Source organism: Botrytis fragariae (genome assembly GCF_013461495.1).
Source record: "Botrytis fragariae strain BVB16 chromosome Unknown tig00000270, whole genome shotgun sequence".
Taxonomy (NCBI): Eukaryota; Fungi; Ascomycota; class Leotiomycetes; order Helotiales; family Sclerotiniaceae; genus Botrytis; species Botrytis fragariae.
Window position 1 is genome coordinate 260236 of NW_023501006.1, and position 23808 is coordinate 284043.

Genomic DNA, 23808 nt, shown 5'->3' on the forward strand with positions numbered 1-23808 from the left:
AGAGAGAGAGAGGGGGAGGGAGGGAGGGAGAGATGTGATGTGCTTTCTATGCAGATAGGTAGGTAGGTAGTTGAAGGCGTTCAATCTATGAATGTATATTGGGAAAACTTAAAGTGCTTAGGTAGGTAACTCTCATTGATCTACTCAAAGCACTCCAATCTGTCGAATCATTTCGATGTTTTCAAAGATACAATGCGAATGAATAAATGATTAACTGAATAACTGAATAACTGAATAACAGAATAACTGAATATGGGTATTTTACTATTTTACTATTTACTATTTTAACATTTGTTTTGTTTTATTAATATATGTTAATGGCACACGCATCAAGTGCGCATGTCCAAAGGAGAGGAGAAGCGTGTAAGGCAGAAAAGTCCGCAGACTTTCGTAACTATCATCCAATCTCGAAGAGGAGAGCTGTTTTTTTAGGACAACCTCCGTCTGCTTTACCACGTAGTGCCACGGTATTGTGTCTTCGTTCCAACCCCCCTTGCCCCAACCTCTCACATTGTACAACTCTTTCTCCTCTACTTCCTCCTGTTTTGCTGCATCATCAAAATCTGTACCATCCTAATGAAGATGTTCAGGAAATCTAATTCCAATGAAATACTCTCATTAACCGCATCTCTCCTCATCATTCCTCGCTCAGCCATTCTAGCATGTGCCAAGATCTTCTGTACGTCATAGAGTGTGAAGCCACCAAAGACAGCCAAACCTCCCCACAACCAGATGTTTTCGGTAAAAGCCAATGTTCTGACTGCGGTAGCTGGGAGAACCAAGGGAGCCAATCCGGAAACAGCGACGAGAGCAACACCAGCCAAGAGAGGTCCACCGAGGTAAAGATATTTTTCTTGCTTGGCGGTTGCGCCGACGAAGGAAATACTACCCATCATGGCAACGGTGTAGAGACCAGCGCGGGCGATGATGGCAGGAGGGGCCATGAAGAGGAGGGGTGCAACGAATGCAGCTTGGGTTACGTTGAAACCGGTCCAGAGTGCGTATTTTTGAACATAGCTATTGAATATTAGTTTTCTGTCTTCATTCAAATATATGTCGCATAATTCTAGATATCAATATGAAATGAGGGGCAAAACTCACTTGCTTGGATCTGTAGCTCTAGTGCCCATCATAGTACCAATACTGAGTGCAATGCCACCGATCATGACAACCCAAGGATTAGTCGCCATCAATCTGTAAGTAAAGCCACTTTGGAACATGGCGCGCGCAGATAATCCGATGATTCCAATTCCCATTCCTGTGTGCATAAAGGTATCGTTTAGGTAACTGCGTTCGTATTCGGGCATGCCGCCATCTTCACGAGTTTCGCGGTTGAAGACCTGTTGTTGTTGTTAGTATTCTTTACTTATATGAAGATGAAAGAGATAGCGAATGTGGAGAAGAAGTAGGTAAGAAGGTATCATACCATATTGATCGCAAACAAAGTTCCTCCAAACATCGCACCACCGACCAACAATTTCTGCATCAGCGTTCCATTTGGATTCGCAACAGTCGCCGGTGGCTGCAAATAAGTTCTCGAGCCCTTAATTGCATTTCTAGCTTTTACGAGTGTGCTGACTGGTGATGTGGTGCGCGATGTGAAAAAACTGGTGGTAGGTTTGCTGGAATGAAAAGCTCGCGCGGGGGCGGATCTAAAGGCAGTTTTGGACGCTATAGCCAGCGAACTGGTTAATTTGAATGGTTGGCGCATGGTGAAGGCCATAATTGTGATATTTTTTGATCAAGATCGATTGTGACAGATGGTAAATGGTTGTTGAATGCAAAGGTTGTGTTTAGGTTGTGTTTAGGTTGTATTATTTATGGATGGCGAAGTTATTTAGGTGTGGTGGTGGTTATGACGTTCCGGAGTTTGGGGCCGGAGAAAAGAGGGATGAGTAAAGAAAGAAAGAAAGAAAGCTCTGGAAGCGAGGACGGGGAATAAATGTTCTACGCCGTTGACGCCGCTGTCAGTTTATGATTACTTGTGTATGATGGTATTTAATTATTCTCAGACGAATTTCACCCAAAATTGGTCTAAAATTACACATACAACGCCGTTGAATAGGTAATGCGTGGTATCGAGGCAAGTACTTAGGTATCGTGGTCTTTTGATCTTTTCGAATGCATGCTGTCGGACAATTTATGAATTGGCCATCCATATTCCCAGGATTTCAAATCCTGGGGTAAATACTATCAGAGGTAGATGATGCCTCTTTTACTACCTCAGATCAAGCATCCCGTCTTAGTCTCGGAACAAAGATATGTAGAATTTAGTACTACATCTCTCAAGATTTTGATCTACCCTTTGCCAGTGTTTAGTGCCAAAAGATCCAGAACTTTACTTCGAGGCCTTGATTTTGATCCAAGGGTATATGTAATTGAGCTATATCTGCGATGGTTATTGACATTTGGGGAACTCAATGTTGAAACCTTCATGAGAGCACACATCCGCATGGCAGCTATCTACCAAAGACTGGTTAAGGCGCCGCAGAAAAGGCAAGGGAGCGCAAATGGTCGACCAATCGAATCATCTTTATTTGATCATACTTTTGATGGCTGACAGCTTTACGGAATCATCTCAATAACTTCTGATCATCAGTTGATCAACCAGGCATGGAGGCAATAGACGATGTCCCACCAGAAGGAATATGGACTTCTCCATACAAGCCACTGCTTGAGCCTGATGGGATTTGACTTCTTCTCGAGCCCGGAGCAACGGTTGAGTTACAATGCGATCTCGTCCATACCATATTAATTGATTGTTACTCGGACATGGCGAATCACTTCACCGCACTATTTTATACACGAGGTAATGCGAACATATCGGACTTTAGCCCGAGTTGATAATCATTCATTTTCAGTCACAGCAAATCTCCCGTTGAATCTTGATTCCTGTAATCTTTTCCGAAGTATCCTAATCGTATAGAGCATCTTGTTCATGTTCTCCCTCCGTGTTTACCCCTACATCGCGGAACGCAACTTTGTGTTTTCTGCTCAACTACCCTTCCTTATATCAGACCGTATCCTTAGCTCTTAGAAATCAATGAGCAGCTCTCGCATCCCGAGCTAGAATGATTATATCTACCAAGCGGAGAGTAGTTTGCTGATAATATTTAGCTCCAGCCTACTCTGCACGCTCACAGTTCTCCGCAACCTTTGCTTCCCCATGTACAAAGTTTTAGCTCACTAACTAACTAAGCTTCTCAAGATTTCACTTGGATCTTGTTCAGTAATCCAGCAATGTTGTTCTGAAGTCGTGAGGAATTAGACAATTCTATACATATATAATCTCCAACTTGCAAAAGTTACATTCTTCTAAGTTGTGATAGAAATTTATAATTAAATCAATATCTAATCTAAGTAACGTTGGGCTTATAAAGAAACCCCTTCATTTTTGATGGATAAGCGAATAGCTTCATTTTCACAGTCGAATTGAAATTACAATTTCCCTCTTTCCAAACCGCCTTGATGTTAATCAATCAATTAATTAGTTAGTTAGCCTTCAAATGATCTCGACTCGAAAACGTGATGTGCCTGTTCATTTTTGTTAAACAGTTGAGCAGATTCACAAGCCGATACATAAATGCTACGTAAATAACAATAATAATAGACAGATTCTGTTAAAATATGGTCACAGTGGGAAGTGAATTAGTTGAATTATGGGTATAGTCCATTGTGTTGTTTTTTTGACTAAAGAAAGCTAGAATAATAAAGGTTGTGCCCTTTGTGAGGTGTAATCACCTTACGAATTGACGTAAGTACCAATTAGGCCATAGTGCCATCACTACGGAAACTGACTACTTTAAACAGATTCCAGTTCGTATGAGTTGGTCAGAACATTTTCCAAAACACCATGCAAAAAATATGCAAAAAAAAAAGTCCTCACAATCTCCCTCATCAAAACGTACAAAGAACCATAAAATTCTCGACACGTCCTCTCAAAAAGGTGCAAAAGAAAGGGCCTAATCCGGGATCGAACCGGAGACCTCTTACATTTTAGATGTTAAACCCAAAGCAAGAATTCTACCACTGAACTATCAGGCCTTGATCACTTTCAAGCCAATTTGGCTGATTTTGATGGAGGAGTGTGCTTGTTTAAAAATATGTACTGAATGTCAAAACTAGTGTAGGTAGAAGCGAAGCGGGCCCCTCCCCGCCAACTTTCATGTACAAAAAATGGTGCTGCTTTAGATGTGGGGTGAATAACAGCATAGCGGCGAGTGAGTCCACATGAAAGAAGAGAAGAAAACTATCAAGTGGGACATCGTGATAAATACCTAGCTAGGTCTTATGTAAATTTTCGAAATATCCCATAGATATTGAGCAAGGCTAAAGTCTCGATGCGACGGCAGCCAGCTAAAGACTTCTGTCTAGATAAGAAAATCCTGCAACAAAATCCCTCATGTCTTCTCACGCCCTTTAACCCTTGGTTGGAGACTACCTGTCGTCGTATTCTATTCAAAAGGCGGTCTTCGATCTCCTGACCTGGCCAGTCATCATCCTCGGATATCAGAATATGGTCTAACAGTTGGCTTCGCGGAAACCTTATAAGTATGAATACTTTTACCAACCCTTTCAATTCTGCAATGTTTTAGATATTCAAGATGGCTTTAATCGACCCCACCAACTCCTCAAAAGCTCAAATTGTGCTAATCCCTTGGGATCCCACCTCTCCTGAACATGTTGAGCGACTAGTACAACAACGCATCGCTTGCGGATGGGATTCTGAATGCGTTGAATCATGGAGGAAAGCTCAAGAAAGCGGAAAGCTCAATAATCAATGGATTGTAAATATTCTTCCCCAAATCGATTTCACTTTCCGAGTTCTAAATTATCCAGGTGCTTGCGGATTCTGATCCCGAAAAGAATGCCAAGCTACTCAAACATTCTGAGATGTATCCCCAAGAGAAAGAGCCTCTAGTTGACTCTGCGAATTTCTTTGGAGGTATACTTCGGGACATTCCCTCACCTCAGAGAACTTTCATTCCGATTGGGCACATCTGTTTAGGTCCTCCGTCCGAAAATTATTTGAATCTCGGATATGTTCCAAAGACAGAAGGGTTCTACTGGATATCCATTTTTTACGTCTCGCGAGCTCTTCAAGGAACTGGGCTAGGAAAGACAGCCATAGATACAATCGAGAATATAGCCATTTCTGAACCATTGTGTGCCAAGACTCTAGGTATGAATGCGATTAATAAAGTCGACCCAGAAAGAGAGGAAAAATATAAAGCTCTTGACTTGGTCATTCCTCCGGTAAATATATCTGAATGAATTGCGGAGATAAGATATTTGCATTGTTCTAACCTTCACCTAGTTTTCCAACCAAGATTGGTATGAAAGAAGAGGTTACAAAGTTTACAAAAATGTGGAAAACTTGTTTGGCCCAAAAGTTGATCCAACAGGAAAATCCTGGTATTGGAATGCTGTGTTTTTAAAGAAGGATATCTCCCATTAGACTGAGATTTGACCAAGCAGGCAGAAGATACTGCCGGTTTGAGTCCCGCAGGACGAAACCCCGGGCGGGACATACAAAATCTACAATGTTTCAAATATACATACATAGGTATATATATTATATATCCTATATCATGTATCATATACTTGAATGCCAATTATCATCAAATAAAGTACAAAAATATGAATGTTCCCAAGGTATGACTTTGTTTGAGCGATTTGGTGTGTCGCTTTATTCGTCCACAAAGAGCTCTGGTCAGCATGTATTGTCTGCGCCGAGTAGATGGGTCACAACCTTACATCTTGCAACTTCAAGCATCGCAATCTTCCTTGAAAAATGGATGTAGCAACACCAATTCTCACCTCAAAGGCTCCGGATTCTCGAAATGGTTAGCATTTAATAACAATATCTATGAGCATAAAGACCTCGAAATGTCTGGTTCTATTCATCTTATACTCCTCCATCCTGGACACGCTACCTCCGATATATGCTGCAGCGTCATACATACCACTTTTCAAGCAATACACATGGGTATCTACAACAGTACATATACTACACTCTCCTATGTTTGGTGAAATCCAAAGGAGACCAAAAATATGTATATTAATGGCCATCAGTTTTGTATAACTATAAATTTGACAGCTTCATTGAAGGCTTGACGTAATGAAACGCAACCATTCCGATTATGGGTTGACTTGATTTGCATCAATCAGAAGAATACTGTAACCAGAGCTTAACCAGCAGGTTGCTCTAATGGCCCAAATTTATCGTAATGCACGACAAACAGTCGTCTATCTTGGTAGTTCCACGCCCCAAATCGATCAACTTTTTGGAACTATTCAAGCAAAAAAATTCATGATGAGCATTGCTGAGTAGTTCGAATATCTAAAATCCAAAGAGATCAATATTCCGATAATTGATTATGCAAAGAGCGCGAACGCAGTCTTTGTGAGTGCAGTTCGATATGTAGTCTTTTCAGTGATACCTCCTCGATTATGGGAAGTGCTTTATCATTCGGAAGTCAAAGACCCAACTTTGAAGACCAAGAGTCTTCCTTCATGGGTTTCTAATTGGACATTGGACAAGGACAGTCTTCCGGATCCTCCCTGGTTTTACGTTGACAAATATGAGATTGTCGATCCTTCATCAGAAGATTCTGATAATTCTAAGATCTTGGGATGATGCTGTTGGGAGAACTGTTGGCTCACCTCACAATCAGTATCCATATCATTTTCATGGCTTCGTGGGGCCGCTTCTTATACCTTTCGTTGAAGAAGTTCCGTAGTTTTTTTCATTCTAATTTTTGTCTAGACATCGTTGATGAGCTTAACATTGCATTATTCGAGCAGAACTCTTTTGAGGGGGAGAATGTTAAACAAGAAACATGGAATATTGTAGACAAAATTTGGAGGAAACGCTATTCAAATGAACCCATCATTGAAAATCAATAATGCATCAATCTCTATCAGCTCATCTATTTCTCGTGGGAAACATTGGGCGTTATGGAAATCTCCCTGTCACCAAAATCATTTTCAAAAGATAGTACTTGTTGGGCGAAGTTAATAAACGCGGTAGACTCGACTGTGCAACCTTTCATGAAAACGAGCCCAACTGAAAAGATAGAACGAAACCTTCCAGAGGACATGGATTGTATTCTTCTTATGCTACTCACTATACCACAACATTGGCTTCGAGACTATTTGCCTAAGGATTTAACCTTTGCGCGATTCCGGTCCGGGCCGATCGGACTTGTGCCCGCGGCCACGAAAAAAAGGAGACCCCATGTTTCGTTTTGGTTCCTCGCTCGCCGGAACATGCGGAATTCTGAGACAAAGGTCTAGTCCTGAGGATAATAATCTCGATAGTGGTATAATTTCGAGAGTGACGATCGATGTTGAAGATGTTTGGTTCTGTATTTCATTGCACGTTTGTTGGTTCGGGATTTGTGGAGCATACGGAAACTTGGCAATCGAGGCACGAGGGTGGTTTTGTATTTTGAATTATGGCGATGCATCGAGGGCAGGAGAAGATCTTTGAATAGAAAAGAGAGAATGGAAAGCTGCTATGGAATCAAATGGACGAAATTACAGATTCAATTTGTTAGTACTGGACAAGTTTCGACTTAGTTGCGGTGCGAGTTTACGAGTCTTGTAAACAAACCATAGGCAGCGTTGAAGCTACTTTTGGATCCAGCTTCCTCAGAACATCTGTCACTTTCCGTTCACAAGTCAAAGGGTTTCAAACATAATTTTTTATTTATCTATGAAACTCCTTTAACTCTCAATTCCCCTGAATCCTCTTCATCCTATTCTCCTAGTCTGTGATTTCATACACAACAATTTGTACAGATATGTGCCCTGCGATCTCTATTCCAAGGTTCCATCTAAACATATAACCCACCAAAAGAAATGAAAATAACGATCTTGTTCCCGATCTGCAACCAGACCACATGCTCATCTAAACAACCCCAAGATATCTGCAATGCATCTTCCCACCAACCTAAGCCGTGATAGAAATAATGCCAGTCGAACTCTCAGAAGCACAAGTAATTGAGCTCCACAAGTACCAATTATCAGTATAACTCTGCCACTGGGCAGCCATCTGCTCGAGACAGCCTGCGACGGTGCTGGCATCTTCCTCAGATCCAATAATCGCAATGCACATGTGACCTTGTACACTGCCTTTTACACACCCACCACCGTTAGTGAGGATGGAGTCTACTTGGGCAGAAGGAACGTGAGCATCAGTCCAGAGACCGGGGTCGTTGTTGTGAGCGCAGATGCTGCTACACGTGCTACTATCTGCGATGGCGAGGCTGGAGAAGAATCCGGAGAGTAAGATGGAGATGGTGGGGGTAGTGAATCTCATATTGGTGGTTTTAGTGGGGTGTTAGATAGTGTTTCGAAAATATGGTACTATTGTAGTTGTAAGTTGTAAATTTGAGACTTGCAGATAGAGAACGAGATAGTTCTTGCTTTGTTAAAAGATGTTTAAAGTTGAGCTGATAATGGAGCGATATTCAAGGTACTTCTCCCTCCTATATATGTTCATTTCATCCCACACCGATCGCGAGCAAAGTGAAGACCGAGATAATTTCACGGCTTGTCCAACCCCAGCCTCACAGTGTAACTAATTCGAATAAAAATGCATCTAAACATAGCATTACCTCGTCGGCGCGTACATGTCGTTTTTAGGGTCTCGGCTATGTCCTTAACAGCGGTGGATGGATTCGGATCCTTCTGAGATATGTATGAAAGGGTCCGAAATTCGGAGCCCATTTCTCATTATACTGAGTGGTGAATATGTTAATTTAAAGTTTCCCTCTAAATTATGCTTAAACGCCACTCTTTTGAAAGCACGCATCGCTGCAAGCGCATTCATCGCCATGCAATTCAACGTCAGGATTAGACGAGTGATTCCAACATGTCGCGCTTATACTTGTGGGCGCTTATTTCAACTAAGTGTTAGAGTTGAAGAACTACAGTACGTACTTGAGAGGATGCAACATACTTTTTTTCAATAGTTCAATAAACAAATCATCTGTCGGTATACAACTATACAACTTTATTGCCATTGGACATGTTTCTCGACTAAAGAACTTGTGGGTAAGGAGTCGCATGTGCATAGGCACGTGACTAAGATGCGCACCATTAAGGCTAGTAAAGTACGTTAAGAGGATGGCAGTATATAGACCGTTTACGAGTGCCAAGCTAAGTTTTTGAAGCGGGTCGCTCCTTATCTCATCCCAAGCCCTCGTACCAGAATTTGGCAAGTTTGTAGGATTCCACTATCACGTGCGATGATTGCAGAGTCGAACCCACAGAAAAAATGTTATATCGATAGAATTTGTCTTACAAATCTATTAAGAATGAGTCCCTCTGAGTCCTGGGATCTTGTGATGAGTAGATTTTACAGAGATCCTATTGAAAAACTAATTGAAAGCACTAGTTTTGTACTTGACACTGCCATGTGTTTGCTATGTTTGAAATATCTTTTAAGAGAATTGCTAAGGACCAAAGATAAGGGAAGAATACGATATAATTAATGCAATTTACTTGCTTTATTTGTAACTGTCATAACTGCGGTCCCGCAACCTAGATGGAAGATTGGGCCCTGACATTGCAACAACATTATGGACTGCACAAGATAGGATAGAATCGGCCTACATTAAGCAAATTGCAAGGCCTCATTTTGGAACATCAAAGAAATCCTATAGTTCCAAGAATGAAGATAGATTGCACTGCGTTTCTAGAAATCAAACGGTTATACAATGCTGCAGCTATTAAGATTATAATTATAACAATGATGTCCAAGCACCAAGCCCCTAAAATACAGCTTTCTACCCCTTAAAACGCGACACCACTTTTCGCAGCGCCTGGATAAGTATCCTGAAGTCCTTCAAACAATGATTTTCCATCCATACTTAAATCGGCAAAGGCTGGACACCCAGCGAGATCCAAGATTGATGTATCAAGAGCATCGGTCAATAATTGCAAGGGTACGGCGACTGTAGCAAACAAAGGCGAAAGAGAATTGGGCCCAAATGTCTTGACAACTTCAAGGGCAAAGCACATCAAATTATTGCCCTCCAAAAGGGTCTCGACATTGAGAACGCCACCGGTGACATTACTGATATCAAGACCTGTGAAAGTATTTACTTTACCGGTATTGCCTCCAACACTTGCTAGTGTTGGGTTTGCTACCATCCAAGCAACAATATCCAGGTTGAGTTGTACTAATCCGTAGTCGACAGGGATGCGGTACCAATTGGAGGGTATTTGCTCACAGCCTTTCTTGTATACATATGTTCCATTCTCAGAGTAAACGCCGAACATGGTGCGCATTAATCCTTGAGTCATAATTCCGTCCGGATTCTCGGTGGTGTGGTTACTCAAAAGGCGACCAGAGAATGCATATCCAGCATTTCGTGCAATCATGCCGGTGTAGGGTCCGTAGTAAAAATAAGGGTTGGTAGCTATGCTGACTTCGAGACGTTCGGCAGCGCGTTTTCCAATATCTTCCATTGTGATGACTTCAGAATCGGATCCATTGGCGACTTGTAAGAACAGAGTCATGTTCATTGTTGATGCGTCTCCTGTCACATACAAGTCGTCTCGGGTATTCGAGGAATCTGCTTCGATCCAATTGTGAGAGCTGTCAAGACCACGAGGTGTTCCCAAAAGACCGTCAAGATTATCAAGAATGTTAGAGACTTTCGGAGTGTAGCCTCCAATCGAAAACCCGGGATTTAGTGAGATAGGGTCGCCGACACCGACCGTTCCCATTACAGCCAGGACGGTGATGAGCTCGATTCCCATTCCGAATACGGAATTTACACCAGCGATGATCTCTACCATTGAAGCGACACCATTGTGAGGAATGTAGTCATGGTTTGCGAGCATATTCAATCCTGGACATGGGCCTCGCTGGTCCCCATTGTCGAAGTCAGGTGGAACAAATACATGGTCTCCAGTGACTATCTTATTGTTAGTGATGTTCAAAATAGAAATCTAGGTTTGTGGTATTACCATCGATGGGAGTGGTCAAAAAATCAACCAACAATCTTTTTTTGACTTCCGGGTGATTCTCAACTTGTCTCTTCAAATTCTCGTACCAGCTGTCTCCCGGGGCTCTCTCAAAAGATTTTGGCGAAGCATTTAGAGTTGGAAATGCCAGGGCACTCGTACACAAAAGCGGAAAGTAAAGAATGAACGACGAAAACTTCATCTTCAAATGTTAAAGGAGTGACTGTGAAGTGGAACGATTGACACGACGAAATGTAACAAATCTTTTACAATTGAATGTTAGATGAGAAACTCATGACATATCATGAAATAGGATATTTTCCACTGGCTAGTGACATCGTTCGAAACTTCGAATAGCTAGCCTAACCCGGAGGATACGACGGGGAAGCAAGGGTATGTGTACGCGGATATCCATTATATTCTACTTGGAAGTTATAGTCGAGCAAGAGTGGAAATCAAAATTGCTCAAATACTCCTCAGGGCTTTGATGAGACACATGAGCGGTATTTGGATCGACAACAGACTTTGAAGTGATCGGCAGTGCCTTCATTGACAAGCATTAGGTCAACAAGCATAGGCCCTAGGTTACTCTAGTAGGCAATCTTTCCGTCAGGGAACAAATCTTATAAGATTGATCTCGCAGATAGGGAGTTTAGGGGCATTGTTCCCCAGTGTCTTTAACTGCTTCAGTCTTGCGGGTCGAGGATATTCATTACTTGGGTTACGTATCGAAAGATGGGAAATATTAAGAGATATGGTACGCCCATTGGATGTAACATTACTTGGGTAGGTTTACAATATTAGGCGTAGCTATAGTAAAATGTGTACAAGATAACCAGTAAATTATGTGACTATGACCGAGCGCAGATAAACTCACACCCCAATGGTCATAAACACTATTCGTCTACTTTTGAAGCACCAATGAACTTGACTCCACATTACTCTATTTCTTGAATTCTCCACCTCACACGTTTAGTAAAATACTGATACACTTCAATCTCAACAACCAACGTACGGCAGCTGATAGCCGTAGGAAAATTTATCTACTCCCTACCTCCTACTCACCCCTACGCAACTTCAGTAAGCGATTGGACAATACCTACCTTGTCTAGCATCAACCTCTCTAAGGCTTGTGCTTCCACAAACATGGCTGAGCAATGAGCATGGCACAAACCCCGGGAAAACTTTTAACATCCATTCTCTCAAAAGCCGAGTTCAGTCCCAGATTGTATGATGTTGATGAAAATCTAACGGTCAAAGCAGCCCAACCATGTCGATGCCAATTGGAAGCATACCTAAGTTTGACCGAAAGTCTAAAGTCTATATTGGTAGATCATGGTACGATGGAAAGAAAGAACCATTTTCCCAAATGTTTTCCGTTCCTCTATTTGAATTTCGGAGAATTTATTGATACACCACGAAGTACGGACCCATTAGAACGCTTCGATAGCTCGAATGTTTCGTAATGTTCTGTCGCAATTCGACGTCCCCGATTGTGATAGACAATCGTCTATGGAGTAGGGTGGTTCAAGCTTCTTGAAATATGCCGCACCACTGTTGGGTCAAATGCCTGCTCTTCGCTGACTGGATGAGCACTATACTTGCTTGATTGGTAAAGTTCCCAAGAAAGTATCTTGCCAAGAAACATGGATAGAATCTTCTCAAGGGGTTGACACGAGACTACGGATACAGTTATCCAAAACCCACTCACTCCCTTACCATGTTGGGGATTCTGACAGGCAAGGGATATGTCGGCCACGACCGTTGACTAGAAGCAGAATAAATTATGGGGCCGATCAACGACAAACTTTGACATCAGTATTCGTTCCACTTTGCTGGCAAATTCTAGCTTCAAGGTTGTTGGAGCATGGCATACTGTTTAATATTCGCAGGGTTATAGTACACGCACTTATACATGATCAGATTCTCCCAAGTTTACGATAGCGTTCGTTGTAGTTTTGTTTGACTTTTTGAATTCCTTCTTTTCATTTCGTACTTTACTATCGTTAATACTATCGTTAATATTCATACGAACTAAAGGCACTAAGGAGTCAACATGAAGTTGTCCCTCAATTTCATGGCTGTCATGGCCAGTTTGACCATGGTTTGCACAGCACAGTCCTCGTTAAACCCCAGGGGTTCGTCCGCCTCTCTTTTAGCGGCCGCCCAAGCATCATATCCGACTTGCTCGGTAAGTTTCATTGAGTATCCTGTTCTTGCTGGCTCCTCTGACGGCTGCCTCTAGCTAAAATGTATGGCACAAGCTATTCCTACGTCTGGATGTGATGCGACAGATATCATATGTCTTTGCACAAATGCTGAGTTACAAGAGAGTATCACACTCTGCGCGATGCAAAGCTGTACTGTTTTTGAACTTTTAAGTAAGTTAGATCTGTTGGAATAATGAAGAAAACCCCTGCACTGAGCTGTCTCTAACCTTTTTAAAGCTACCAAAAATGTTACCGAGACCATGTGTAGCGCACCGGTGCGAGATAGGAGGAAGGATGGCGAGTATATTGGTGTTATTGGAGGATGTGTTGCCTTGCTAGCCTTCTTTGGACGGTTGCTGGCTACCGCTCTGAAAGTGAGGCAATGGGGTATGGATGACTGGGCAATGTGTGCTGTTGTGGTCAGTCGACAGCTTTCAACCTAAAACGTGCGACCTCAGCTAATGTAAACTAGGCTTTGGCAACTCCTCCAACTGTTTTCTCTGTCATCTGTAAGTAACATTCATGAGCTCAAGTTATCATACTAATACAAATCACAGTGGCCAACAATGGTCTCGGAAAAGATATGTGGACATTGACAGCTGATGAGATCACAAATGTTTTATTTGTTTGTACACTTGATCCTGAAGTCATCGGCTAAGAGCTGACGTGAATTAGTATTATGTTCTTGGCGAATGTTTCTATCTTGCCGCAATGGCCATGACCAAAGTTACATTCTGCCTTCTTTTCCTTCGCGTATTTCGCGAGAAGCCATTCATCTATTATGTTTGGGGCACACTCGGACTTTCTGTTGCCTATGGTGTTAGCTTTGTGATAGCAACAATCTTCCAATGCTGGCCGGTTAGCTATGGATGGCATCAATGGGATGGCTTGCACACTGGAACTTGTAACAACATCAATCTCCAAGGATGGCTGAGTTCTATTCTCAACATTGTTTTGGATGTTATAGTTATTGGCCTGCCACTGAACAAACTTTCCAAATTGGTCATGTCTCCAACCAAAAAAATAACTATTATGTTTATGTTCTGTAAGTTTTAATCTGCCTCTCAATGCGTAGAATCTTGCTAACAGACCCCCTAAGCTCTAGGACTATTGTAGGACTTCCTTCAATTATTCTGTATTTCTTGTTTGCTAATTATGTACAGCGTTACTGCAGTAAGCATCATACGACTTCATGCGCTCATTCAATTCGCCAGCACAACAAACATAACCTGTAAGTTCAACACTAATTTTCTGAATTATCTTTACTGAATAATGGTTTAGGGGACTACAGTCCAGCGGCATATTGGAGTACTCTCGAAATGCATGTTGGCATATTCTGCGGGTGCTTGCCAGCATTACGACCTCTGCTGAATCTGATAATGCCGAAATTACAGACAACTGCTGCAGTCAGCACTCAAAGAACTGCGGGGACAACTGGCAAGAGATCATTCATGAGCTCTAAAGCTTCAGCGCCGAAGAGGAACGAGAAGGGTGACTTCATTCCACTTGACGATGTCGATGCCTCGAGCACAAAGTTTTTGACCAGTTCTCATTGCAACGCTGTCTGAAGGCATCCCATTGATGGCTATTTTATTAGAGAGGGTTGGGGAGTTTATTTATGAAACGCCGGCGTGCATTATGAGATAAATATTCCAGAATTGTTTTCCTTCAAAATTTGTTTTAATTCACAAGCGTTTGAACTGGGTCTGAGACTCCCCGAAGGACCTACACGTAATGTAAATATCTAATTATATCCCACAGCACGAGATCTGATTTGTCAACAGTATCTCAATATTTTAAATCTCTTCAATTGAGGCTGGAATTTTTTTCGTCGTTTTAAATAGACAGTCTTGGCCAAACCTTCTTTGCAGACGAGCCTTACCATTGCTGAGGTCCTACATATATTCATATTTGATTTGCCAATCTATTTCCATCAAGGTACTAATGTGCACCACACCGCTAAATCTGACATCACATCACACTTGTATCCCGACACTAACCCCCCCCTGCGTTAGCAGAATTCGCTTACTCTGTAGACCTATTCTCGACCCCTAGAGAGAAGCTTTGACAACCGTTGAGCTGTCAAAGAGGAAGATCTGCAGCGATTGCCAGATATTTTGCCAAAAAGGGACTTTTAGTAATTACGGCTATAATTCGCGTTTACATCCAAAATGAAGTAGCACATCATTACTCTAACCATTGAGGTCGAAAATTGAAAGTCTGGGGTCCCATGCAAGCTCTGATTAAGCTTTTGCGGGGCGTAGCAACTAAATTTTCAGGGAAAATGTACTTCTAGAAACGTTTTGAGAGGGAAAGACAAGCATCTCGTATGCAAATTTTAGATCTCTATCGGTTTGGGAAAGTGTACGCTTTATCCCTATGTCTTTCTCCACTTTTGAATTTCATTACCAAAATCGTATTGGGAATTCCTCATGAACATCACGACTGCTGGGTAAAGGTGTCGCGAGTACACGCTGTGTATTCCACCATCTAGACACCTGGTAATGATCTTCACACCTCCCCTTACGTTGCGATCCCTTCAGGGGATTGTATTAACGATCACGGACAGTAAAGAGTGAGAGATTGCGAATACAGTTCCATTAGAAGTGGTCCAGTGGAGGGCTTCGACAATATATAAAGTTCAACTCAGCATCGTGGACAATCCCTCCTCACACACACAGTCACTCCTTCATTCCTTGGCAATTGTCTTTGTTTTCTTTGGTTCCATTTGATCATTTGGAAGTACCATGTTTCCCAAAAGATCTCTGAGCCTTGTCGCTCTTTTCAGTCTCACGGCTTCTGCATTGTAAGTGCCGGAACCTCCATAAGTATACTCTTGCAGCTGACTAACACGTTTGTAGCAAGTCTCAACATACACATCAACATCTTCACCAACGTACCGCGAACGCCACATCGAGTTCCGCGAACATTACTCTTGATCCCTATGAGTATGTTGTAGTAGGAAGTGGGCCGGGAGGTGCTCCTCTGGCCGCCAGACTTGCTCTAGCAGGCCACTCAGTCTTGCTTATTGATGCTGGAGAGGACCATGGAGATGATATTGAGATGCAAGTCCCTGCATTGCATGTTTTGGCTTCAGAGTACGATCCAATTCGATGGGATTTCTTTGTTCAACATTACGCAAATGAGACCAGACAAGCAAGAGACTCAAAGATGACGTACCAGACGGCTGACGGAGACTTCTATGTTGGTCTTGATCCTCCTGAAGGTAATTCGGTTTCCTCTTGTCGACTTTAAGTCGGGGTTTTCTGGATCTTGCTAATCAATATTCTAGGCGCAACTCCTTTGGGAATTCTTTACCCAAGAACGGGAACTCTTGGTGGATGTGCTGAGCACAATGCTTTGATCACCATCCTGCCCCAAGAAACCGACTGGCAATACATCCAAAACGTAACCGGCGATGATTCCTGGGCTCCAGCAAAGATGCGCGAATACTACAAAAAGCTCGAATCATGCCACTACCTCAGCGCAGATGTCACAGGTCATGGTTTCGACGGCTGGTTGCAGACCGAAGTTACCAACCCAGAACTTATTGTTCAAGATCAAAAGGTTCTTTCGCTCGTCATTGCCGCAGCTACGACTATGGGCAAGGGTCTTCTTGGAGGCTTGATCACCACAGTCACTGGGTTGGCTGAGGTTCTCGCCCTGGATATCAACAATGATTCTCCAAATCGTGATCAGGTCGATGCTTTGTACCAGGTTCCTCTCGCTATGAAGTTCCCGGAATACTCTCGTTCTTCTCCTCGAGACTTTGTCTGGAGCGTTGCAAATGCTACTAACTCGGATGGATCCAAGAAATACAAGTTAGACGTGCAACTCAACACTCTTGTTACCAAGGTCCAATTCAACACTACTGCCGCTACACCAAGAGCCACCGGAGTCGAATTCATCGTTGGAAAATCTCTCTATCGCGCTGATCCACGAAGCAAAAATGTAGACGATTCCGAAGGCACCTACGGAAGTGTCACCGCTACCAAAGAAGTGATCGTCTCAGGTGGTACATTCAACACACCCCAAATTCTCAAATTATCCGGTGTTGGTCCCAAGGCTGAGCTCGAGAAGTTTGGTATCCCAGTTATTGTTGATTTACCCGGTGTAGGCACCAACATGCAAGATCGTTACGAAGTTGGTATTGTCGGAAACTCCACATCCGACTTCTCCCTACTCAAAGAATGTACTTTCCTCAATGGTACTGATCCCTGTCTCGAACAATGGGAGACTCTTCCTTTGCTCAAGGGTGGATACTCTACCAACGGTATCGCTATCGCATACCCTAAACATTCCTCCGTTGCAGATGGAGTCCAAGATCTCTACCTCGGAGGTGTTCCCGCTTACTTCAATGGATACTTCCCCGGCTACTCCGTACACGCACTCGCAAAGCGCAACATCTGGACTTGGTTGACCCTCAAAGCGCACTCGCGCAACAATGCTGGAACCGTTAATTTGAGATCCGCCGATCCCCGTGATACCCCCGAAATCGTATTCAACTATTTCGAGACCGGTGTTGGTGGTGACGAAGATCTCCAAGCTGTTTACGAGGGAATGAAATTCGGAATCGAAGCGTTCGAGAACCTCATTCCGCTCGATGGCTCCTTCACCCGTATTTGGCCAGATGAGAGCATTACTTCTGAGGAAGATCTTAAGCAATTTGCGCTCGATGAGGCTTGGGGACATCATGCATCGTGTTCTTGTCCTATTGGGGCTGATGATGATGAAATGGCAGTCTTGGATACCAACTTCAAGGTCAGAGGTGTCGATGGATTGAGAGTTGTTGATGCCAGTGTCTTCCCAAAGATTCCGGGCATGTACATTGCACTATCCATCTACATGATCAGTGAGAAGGCTGCGGATGTAATCCTTGCCGAAGCTAGCTCTTGAGATGATACTCAAGCAAAAATAAGGGTGTATTTTGATAGTAATGTATAATTTTGTAATTTGAAAAGATTGTAGTGGAACCACTGTATATAGAAATAAAACGCACATATCTTCTCATTTTTGACGCTTTCTTCATAATATGGATTGATCTTGAATTGACCTCTGAGTTCTTGGGAAAACCTGCTCGAAGGCTTCATATATAAATATCATTGCACATGTATGAAGTCTTTGTGGTTAAAAGTATTCATTCACGTGTTTCTAAGAAAGTGCTGGGCCTCCGAGCAAGCTCTTTGCATGACTTCATGCAAACCTACTACTCCCTACAAAATTAAAACAGAGCAATACTTCAGCTAAAGTACTAAGACGAAGTCTGCCACGACCCCTTGTTGTAGCTACATACTGATAGCCCGAATAATAATATTCGATATCCAAAATTCCAATGAGAACCCAAGTGATTGGTAGATGTATTGCCCAGTGCCAATGATTTCAACACCAAGGGCTGCTGCTTGTTCACAGCTGAGATTCTCCGGAGCCCGCAAACATAGATCGTGTTTCTGGTCGTAAAACTCCGTGAAAGCTCCATCTGCGAGGTTGCTCTGAGGTCTCTTGGAGAGGATATTCCTATCTTTTTTAGAGGACATACATTTTTACCACCATAACATAAGCCATGTACTTTATCTCCGATCCAGATGTTGCTATTGCAAGTCTTGCCTACTGCTTCAACAATGGCTGAGTAATCGCACCCTTTGTGGGATATCAAAGCATCGCGCAAAATGCAAGAAGCGTTAGAGAGAAGACATATCAACAACACAATCAGCCTGACTTAGTAACTCAATGTGCCTCCAATTAGCTATGGGTATTAGCAAAACCCACCTAATTTTAGTCTTGTGATCAGGTAGTACTTGGGCTCAAGACCAATGCCATATTTTTCACCCAAAGGTGATCTAGTTGGAATTGAAGCTCATCAACACTAAAACCCTTTATTTTGCCTGGTTTCTGGATGGCCACAGCTTTCATCTTGCACATATGGCAAAACAAGAGAAGATACCACTGATCTATTGAAGATTCTATATCCACAAGAGCCTACCAATAATATGGGGTAAATGCTTGTCGAAAAGCTGAGAGTTCAAACGGATAAGAGCGACCGACCGACAGTTGGATATGTGTATGGAACGCCGTATACGCATTATTCTTGAACAAAAGAAACCGGACACCTTAGATTTAGGATATAGATGGTAATGTTAGACGTTCGTATCCCACAACACATTTCCAAGACTTGCACTGGTATATCATACGGAGCTGACTCTTCTCTCAAGCCATACAAATCATTCTAAGATCCGGAATAATCTGATCGACAGCAGATACAACGCAAACTCTCGATATCTGAAACGTAACCTCAGGGTGAGATTCGTATTTGAACCTCTTCGATTATCGAGCCCCAAATCCACATCAACCCCTAAACAAGTCACGAGAAAGTCTAACTAGCTCTGTAGTCTCCCCATTCGCAATGAACTATGCCACTACAGCTTCTCAAGTTATAGTATCTTGGGCATACACACTCAAACTATCGTATCCGAACTCGACTCAACTCAATACTCCAAACAAAATATCGACGGTCTATATTTCAGACTTCCGCAGTCCCCTACCATTCATTCCCACCTATCACTATCCAAAACAATAACACTCAGTTCAGTACCTTGACTACTCAGACAATCACGAAAGATCTCACATTCTCGAACACGACATGAAATGAGCAAAGTGAACAAAAGAATCAGGCATGGAAACAAAGCCTCGAATTCCCTCCCGCTTTCCAATCCACCAAAAAAATCCTCTTATCACCCAGCTCCTCTCTCTATAGCAACTCAAACCATCAAACAAGTAGATCAACCCAAGCTACTCCCCCCCTCGTTCTTTCCCACCCTCTCATACTATACTCCTAAACCTACCATCCAAACATTAAACACATTACCATTCATATCCCGTAAACCCATCCATACCTGTATATACCAGTACATCTCCACACTGACCAATTTACCGCTATAAGAAGAAAAGAAGGGACGGCTTTTGTATTTTCTCCACAACATCAGACGATAGCTGAAGTTAATGTATTGTATATGAGGGGGTTTACCTAGTGCGTTTATTGGTCGGAAGATATGCTACGAGAAACTCGTCATTCGTGGCTTTTCCATCACTGCAAATCGGATGCTACGACACACTCGCCATCCCAACCAATGGGCGATGGAGTCTTCAGTTCCTATTTTCGTCAACTGAGCAATTCGATTTGTTTGATTGGCGCTTGCCGAATAGCGAGGATAATCTTGAATATACCATATACCACAAAAATGCAAGTCGAAAAATGGACAGAAGTTACTAGAGACATGTTTGTTTGTCATTCTAATGATACAAGAACCGGAGTATATACAAAATTACTCGACCCCTTCTCCAAACACCCCCCTTTTTTGATTCCCCCATCTATCATCCAGAAATCACTCAGCGCGCCATCCAATGCCCATACAAAACACCAGAAAGATTGAGTAGCCAAATACTCCATTTTTAGATCTTATTTCTACCATTCACTTTTGGTTCAGACTGTGCGGACTCGTTTTTTGCATCCGCTTCCTTTTCAGCTTGCTCGGCCTGGTTCTTCTCTTCTCTCTCCTTGGCATCTGCGAATGCTACCTTTCCAGCACTCTTCATCTCCCTAGAGATTTTATCTTTGTTTTCTTTACCCGAGGATGTTTTGCCCGGGGAGTGGTTTCTTTCTTCTGCTGCTCTCTTGCGTTCATTAATGCGGCGCTCTTCAGCTTCTACCATATCTATGTATATCGATTAGTATGAATTCAGATTTTGGCCAAAGCACAGTGAAAATGATTGCAACATACCACGCCATAAATCTTCTCCTTCATAAGCTTCGTGGTGAATCTTCTTCTGGATCAAATGTTTATGTTCCGGATCGTTTGGATCCAACACCGTAACCGTTTCCCATCTTCCTGTTCCCTTCTTAGCATCTCCCATCTCGAATGCCGCTGATGCAACCAATACAGCCAATGTCAACCCTTGCGCATAAACTCTTGCTTGTACCAACTTCTGGGCTCCAGTCAAATATTTATTTTTGGAGACCATCCCAAAGGCGATTCCCATACTGGCCACCCATGATGCGGTAACGATTGAGTATCGGTTTTCTTTTCCCCATGCCTTGAGGCGCTGCGCAGTAGTTTCATTGGCCTTTTCTTGTTCGAGAAGGAGCGTCGATTTGTCCTTGTAATTTCGCGAGGGGTCGCGATTCCATTCGTATGAGCGAGATGCGCGATCCGCGCTGATGATGGCGGCGAAAGTACCGGATGATGTGACGAGGAAACTTTTCATGGGAATGGTGAGACTGCGGATGGTGTGGAATCGTCTGTTGGCCACGTAGAGTGCGGCGCCACCCTGAGAGATTCGGTCAGTTTTATCTGAGTGAGATATTGAGAATGCGATGAAATATGTACCATTGCGAGACCAAGGAAACCTCCTGTAATACCACCCTTTAAAGTAGCATTGTAGTGCTCAGCCTCTTCTTCCTTGGTAAGAATCTTCATATTTTATCTATAGTGGGTTTGGCGGGTTTGAAGAAATTCTTGTGTGGCAAGCTGTTTGCCTGTAGGTTGAAGATCGAATTGAGGGGTAATATGGAGATTGATTCTTGCAAGAAGCTTTGGAAAAGTAGATTAATCGTTCTTCTTGATTGTACTGCTTGCTTTTGGTTTTGTATTTGCAGTTGTTGGTGTTTTGTTGTACTTTTGAATCGATCGTACGTTTGGTTTTCGTGAAAATGGGTCGTTAATAAGCTGTCAGTCGATGATGTCGTTCAAAAGTCTTTCTTTAAAGAAGTGGGGAGGGGGGTTAGAATCAAATCCCGAGAAAATGTTAAATGATATTGATGTTGATATTGATTTATTATTTCACAAAGGAATTGATTCTTCTTCTTCTTCTTCTTTTATATACGAGGTAGGTACCTCTGGTATATTGATTAGCTTTCTTATACCATTTTCCATTTTCAAAGCCCGAGAATTTTGATATTCGGAAATGGTGGCATGATGCGGTTTGGCAGTTTGTAAGCTCCTTGCAGCCAAATAATTCCAGAATGATGATGTAAATTTTTACATCGTAAGTTAACCTGATGTGATGGGATCCCGAATCACGATTCCCGAGATAATTCCCTTTCTCATCACGTGCAAACAAAATACCCTGATTTGGATTTGAGTTTGAGTTTGATGCTGGAATGGAATGGAATGATAGATATGTATATACAATATCAGTCATGATGCAACACGGATGATCGAATGGATAGATGCACTTGTGAGAAGGCAAGAAAGACGAGAAGCGTTTCCATGCAGATCCGATCCAACCTACTTACTGTACCTAGACGTGAACCATGAAAGGAGACTGAGTAGTAGAGCGGATTGATCATTGGCCATTGAACACACATGTCTGTCTGTATTTTCCAAGATCCTCGTTCCCATGAGATGTGCAGCAGCGGACGTTTTGCCCCGATAATTACGAACATAAAGTTCGGCGTTTGGCTTTGGCTTTGGCATTAGCTTGGACTTTATCTATCTTTAAACTTCTTCAACCTCTTCTACCCCTCCATTAGAGCATTCCTTAAACCATCCATTTAAACCATTTCAGCCCAGCTATCGATACCAAGGACGATCATCACGTGGTACAATTGGCGTACGTACGATACGATGTGTAAGAGGTAGGGACTTGCGAGTCAGCCTCCTAATCAAATCTAAAATGTCAATCTAGTAAAGCCGATAATCTTAACCTTCGTCCAAGCTGTCAAATAATGATAATGATAGATCTCTCAATAGAGAAATAAGTCGGATCGGGATTGGATTTAACCCCCGCATCTTACGACTACTTGCTGTCTTCCCGTCCTGTCAATCGGATACAGATACTGATTGGCGTAAAGGATACAGAGAAAGATATTGAGTTTGCTCTCTGACATCATGGATCCAGAGGCACACTCTGTACATTGAATCTTGATGTCTTCTTGCGGATGAAACTTTTGACCGCTTGCCGTTCATAACTTTACCTGCCGAACTCTAGGCGTTTGGCGTTACAGTCTGCTCTAGCAATGGATACGATTCGTGTACAAGCAGTTAGGATCATGGCTGTAATATACAATCCACAACTTCGTACGTCGAACACGTCCACAACTTATTCGGATGACAGGGTTTTTGCCTCTTGAATTAATCATTAGATGCTCTACTCCGTACGGGTAATAATTCGAGTTATCAAGCTGCATATATTAAATATTGCCTCGGAACTAATTGACATAACGATTTCCTGGCGAATGATAGTCGCCATGACATCGAAATGAGCAAGAGTGAGCTACACGGATCCATAGCTTGTGGTATGTCCACATTGAAACATTTAACGCTCTTGGATTGATCACGATACTCAGTAATGATTGACAGTTTTCAAACAACTACTTGACGTTCTAAACCCCATCTCCATCGGGAACCGAGGTTGCACGACTCAAGGGTAATTTAAATGAGCCACTGTGGTAGAGAGATCTGTCAAGATCCATTAACGAGACGTCTCAGGGAAGGGAAGGAAGTATAGAATCTTCTATATTAATCTTTCCAAGGTCGAGATCTTTCCTTCGAATCCAGCACACTGTCGCTTCTCTGAATCGTCATGTTCCGTTCGTACGGAACTGTCGCCGCACAACGTC

The 23808-nt window shown here is 42.6% G+C and overlaps 11 protein-coding genes across 11 annotated transcripts; 6 read left to right on the plus strand and 5 right to left on the minus strand.

Annotated features, from left to right (window-relative positions):
• Window positions 1-530: 530 nt before the first annotated feature.
• Bfra_012248 (putative bax inhibitor family protein) lies at window positions 531-1723 on the minus strand (the record flags this gene model as incomplete). The annotated part of the gene is made up of 3 exons (XM_037342566.1): window positions 531-1017; window positions 1102-1340; window positions 1427-1723. The coding sequence occupies 3 exons, from the start codon at window positions 1721-1723 to the stop codon at window positions 531-533; spliced, it is 1023 nt and encodes a 340-aa protein (XP_037187550.1).
• A 2881-nt stretch (window positions 1724-4604) lies between these two features.
• Window positions 4605-5458, plus strand: Bfra_012249 (uncharacterized protein; the record flags this gene model as incomplete). The annotated part of the gene is made up of 3 exons (XM_037342567.1): window positions 4605-4787; window positions 4840-5256; window positions 5318-5458. The coding sequence occupies 3 exons, from the start codon at window positions 4605-4607 to the stop codon at window positions 5456-5458; spliced, it is 741 nt and encodes a 246-aa protein (XP_037187551.1).
• Window positions 5459-5794: 336 nt separating this feature from the next.
• On the plus strand, window positions 5795-6033 carry Bfra_012250 (uncharacterized protein; the record flags this gene model as incomplete). The annotated part of the gene is made up of 2 exons (XM_037342568.1): window positions 5795-5846; window positions 5882-6033. The coding sequence occupies 2 exons, from the start codon at window positions 5795-5797 to the stop codon at window positions 6031-6033; spliced, it is 204 nt and encodes a 67-aa protein (XP_037187552.1).
• Window positions 6034-6211: 178 nt separating this feature from the next.
• On the plus strand, window positions 6212-6640 carry Bfra_012251 (uncharacterized protein; the record flags this gene model as incomplete). Its single annotated transcript, XM_037342569.1, has 2 exons — window positions 6212-6330; window positions 6391-6640. 2 exons carry the CDS (start codon window positions 6212-6214, stop codon window positions 6638-6640), a joined length of 369 nt encoding a protein of 122 aa, XP_037187553.1.
• A 268-nt stretch (window positions 6641-6908) lies between these two features.
• Window positions 6909-7495, plus strand: Bfra_012252 (uncharacterized protein; the record flags this gene model as incomplete). The annotated part of the gene is made up of 2 exons (XM_037342570.1): window positions 6909-7000; window positions 7300-7495. 2 exons carry the CDS (start codon window positions 6909-6911, stop codon window positions 7493-7495), a joined length of 288 nt encoding a protein of 95 aa, XP_037187554.1.
• A 462-nt stretch (window positions 7496-7957) lies between these two features.
• Bfra_012253 (uncharacterized protein) lies at window positions 7958-8326 on the minus strand (the record flags this gene model as incomplete). Its single annotated transcript, XM_037342571.1, has 1 exon — window positions 7958-8326. One exon carries the CDS (start codon window positions 8324-8326, stop codon window positions 7958-7960), a length of 369 nt encoding a protein of 122 aa, XP_037187555.1.
• Window positions 8327-9804: 1478 nt separating this feature from the next.
• Bfra_012255 (putative oxidase protein) lies at window positions 9805-11185 on the minus strand (the record flags this gene model as incomplete). The annotated part of the gene is made up of 2 exons (XM_037342572.1): window positions 9805-10934; window positions 10987-11185. The coding sequence occupies 2 exons, from the start codon at window positions 11183-11185 to the stop codon at window positions 9805-9807; spliced, it is 1329 nt and encodes a 442-aa protein (XP_037187556.1).
• A 1854-nt stretch (window positions 11186-13039) lies between these two features.
• Bfra_012256 (putative cfem domain-containing protein) lies at window positions 13040-14761 on the plus strand (the record flags this gene model as incomplete). The annotated part of the gene is made up of 9 exons (XM_037342573.1): window positions 13040-13174; window positions 13229-13364; window positions 13431-13612; window positions 13666-13702; window positions 13751-13818; window positions 13869-14238; window positions 14293-14305; window positions 14357-14424; window positions 14475-14761. The coding sequence occupies 9 exons, from the start codon at window positions 13040-13042 to the stop codon at window positions 14759-14761; spliced, it is 1296 nt and encodes a 431-aa protein (XP_037187557.1).
• A 1179-nt stretch (window positions 14762-15940) lies between these two features.
• Window positions 15941-18089, plus strand: Bfra_012257 (putative choline dehydrogenase protein; the record flags this gene model as incomplete). The annotated part of the gene is made up of 3 exons (XM_037342574.1): window positions 15941-15999; window positions 16055-16419; window positions 16486-18089. The coding sequence occupies 3 exons, from the start codon at window positions 15941-15943 to the stop codon at window positions 18087-18089; spliced, it is 2028 nt and encodes a 675-aa protein (XP_037187558.1).
• Window positions 18090-20551: 2462 nt separating this feature from the next.
• Window positions 20552-21908, minus strand: Bfra_012258 (putative mitochondrial hypoxia responsive domain-containing protein). Its single transcript, XM_037342575.1, has 3 exons — window positions 21575-21908; window positions 20969-21515; window positions 20552-20902 (listed from the first exon to the last, which is right to left on the minus strand). Exons 1-3 carry the CDS (start codon window positions 21662-21664, stop codon window positions 20640-20642), a joined length of 900 nt encoding a protein of 299 aa, XP_037187559.1. The 5' UTR covers window positions 21665-21908; the 3' UTR covers window positions 20552-20639.
• A 114-nt stretch (window positions 21909-22022) lies between these two features.
• On the minus strand, window positions 22023-22663 carry Bfra_012259 (uncharacterized protein; the record flags this gene model as incomplete). The annotated part of the gene is made up of 2 exons (XM_037342576.1): window positions 22023-22313; window positions 22553-22663. The coding sequence occupies 2 exons, from the start codon at window positions 22661-22663 to the stop codon at window positions 22023-22025; spliced, it is 402 nt and encodes a 133-aa protein (XP_037187560.1).
• Window positions 22664-23808: the final 1145 nt, after the last annotated feature.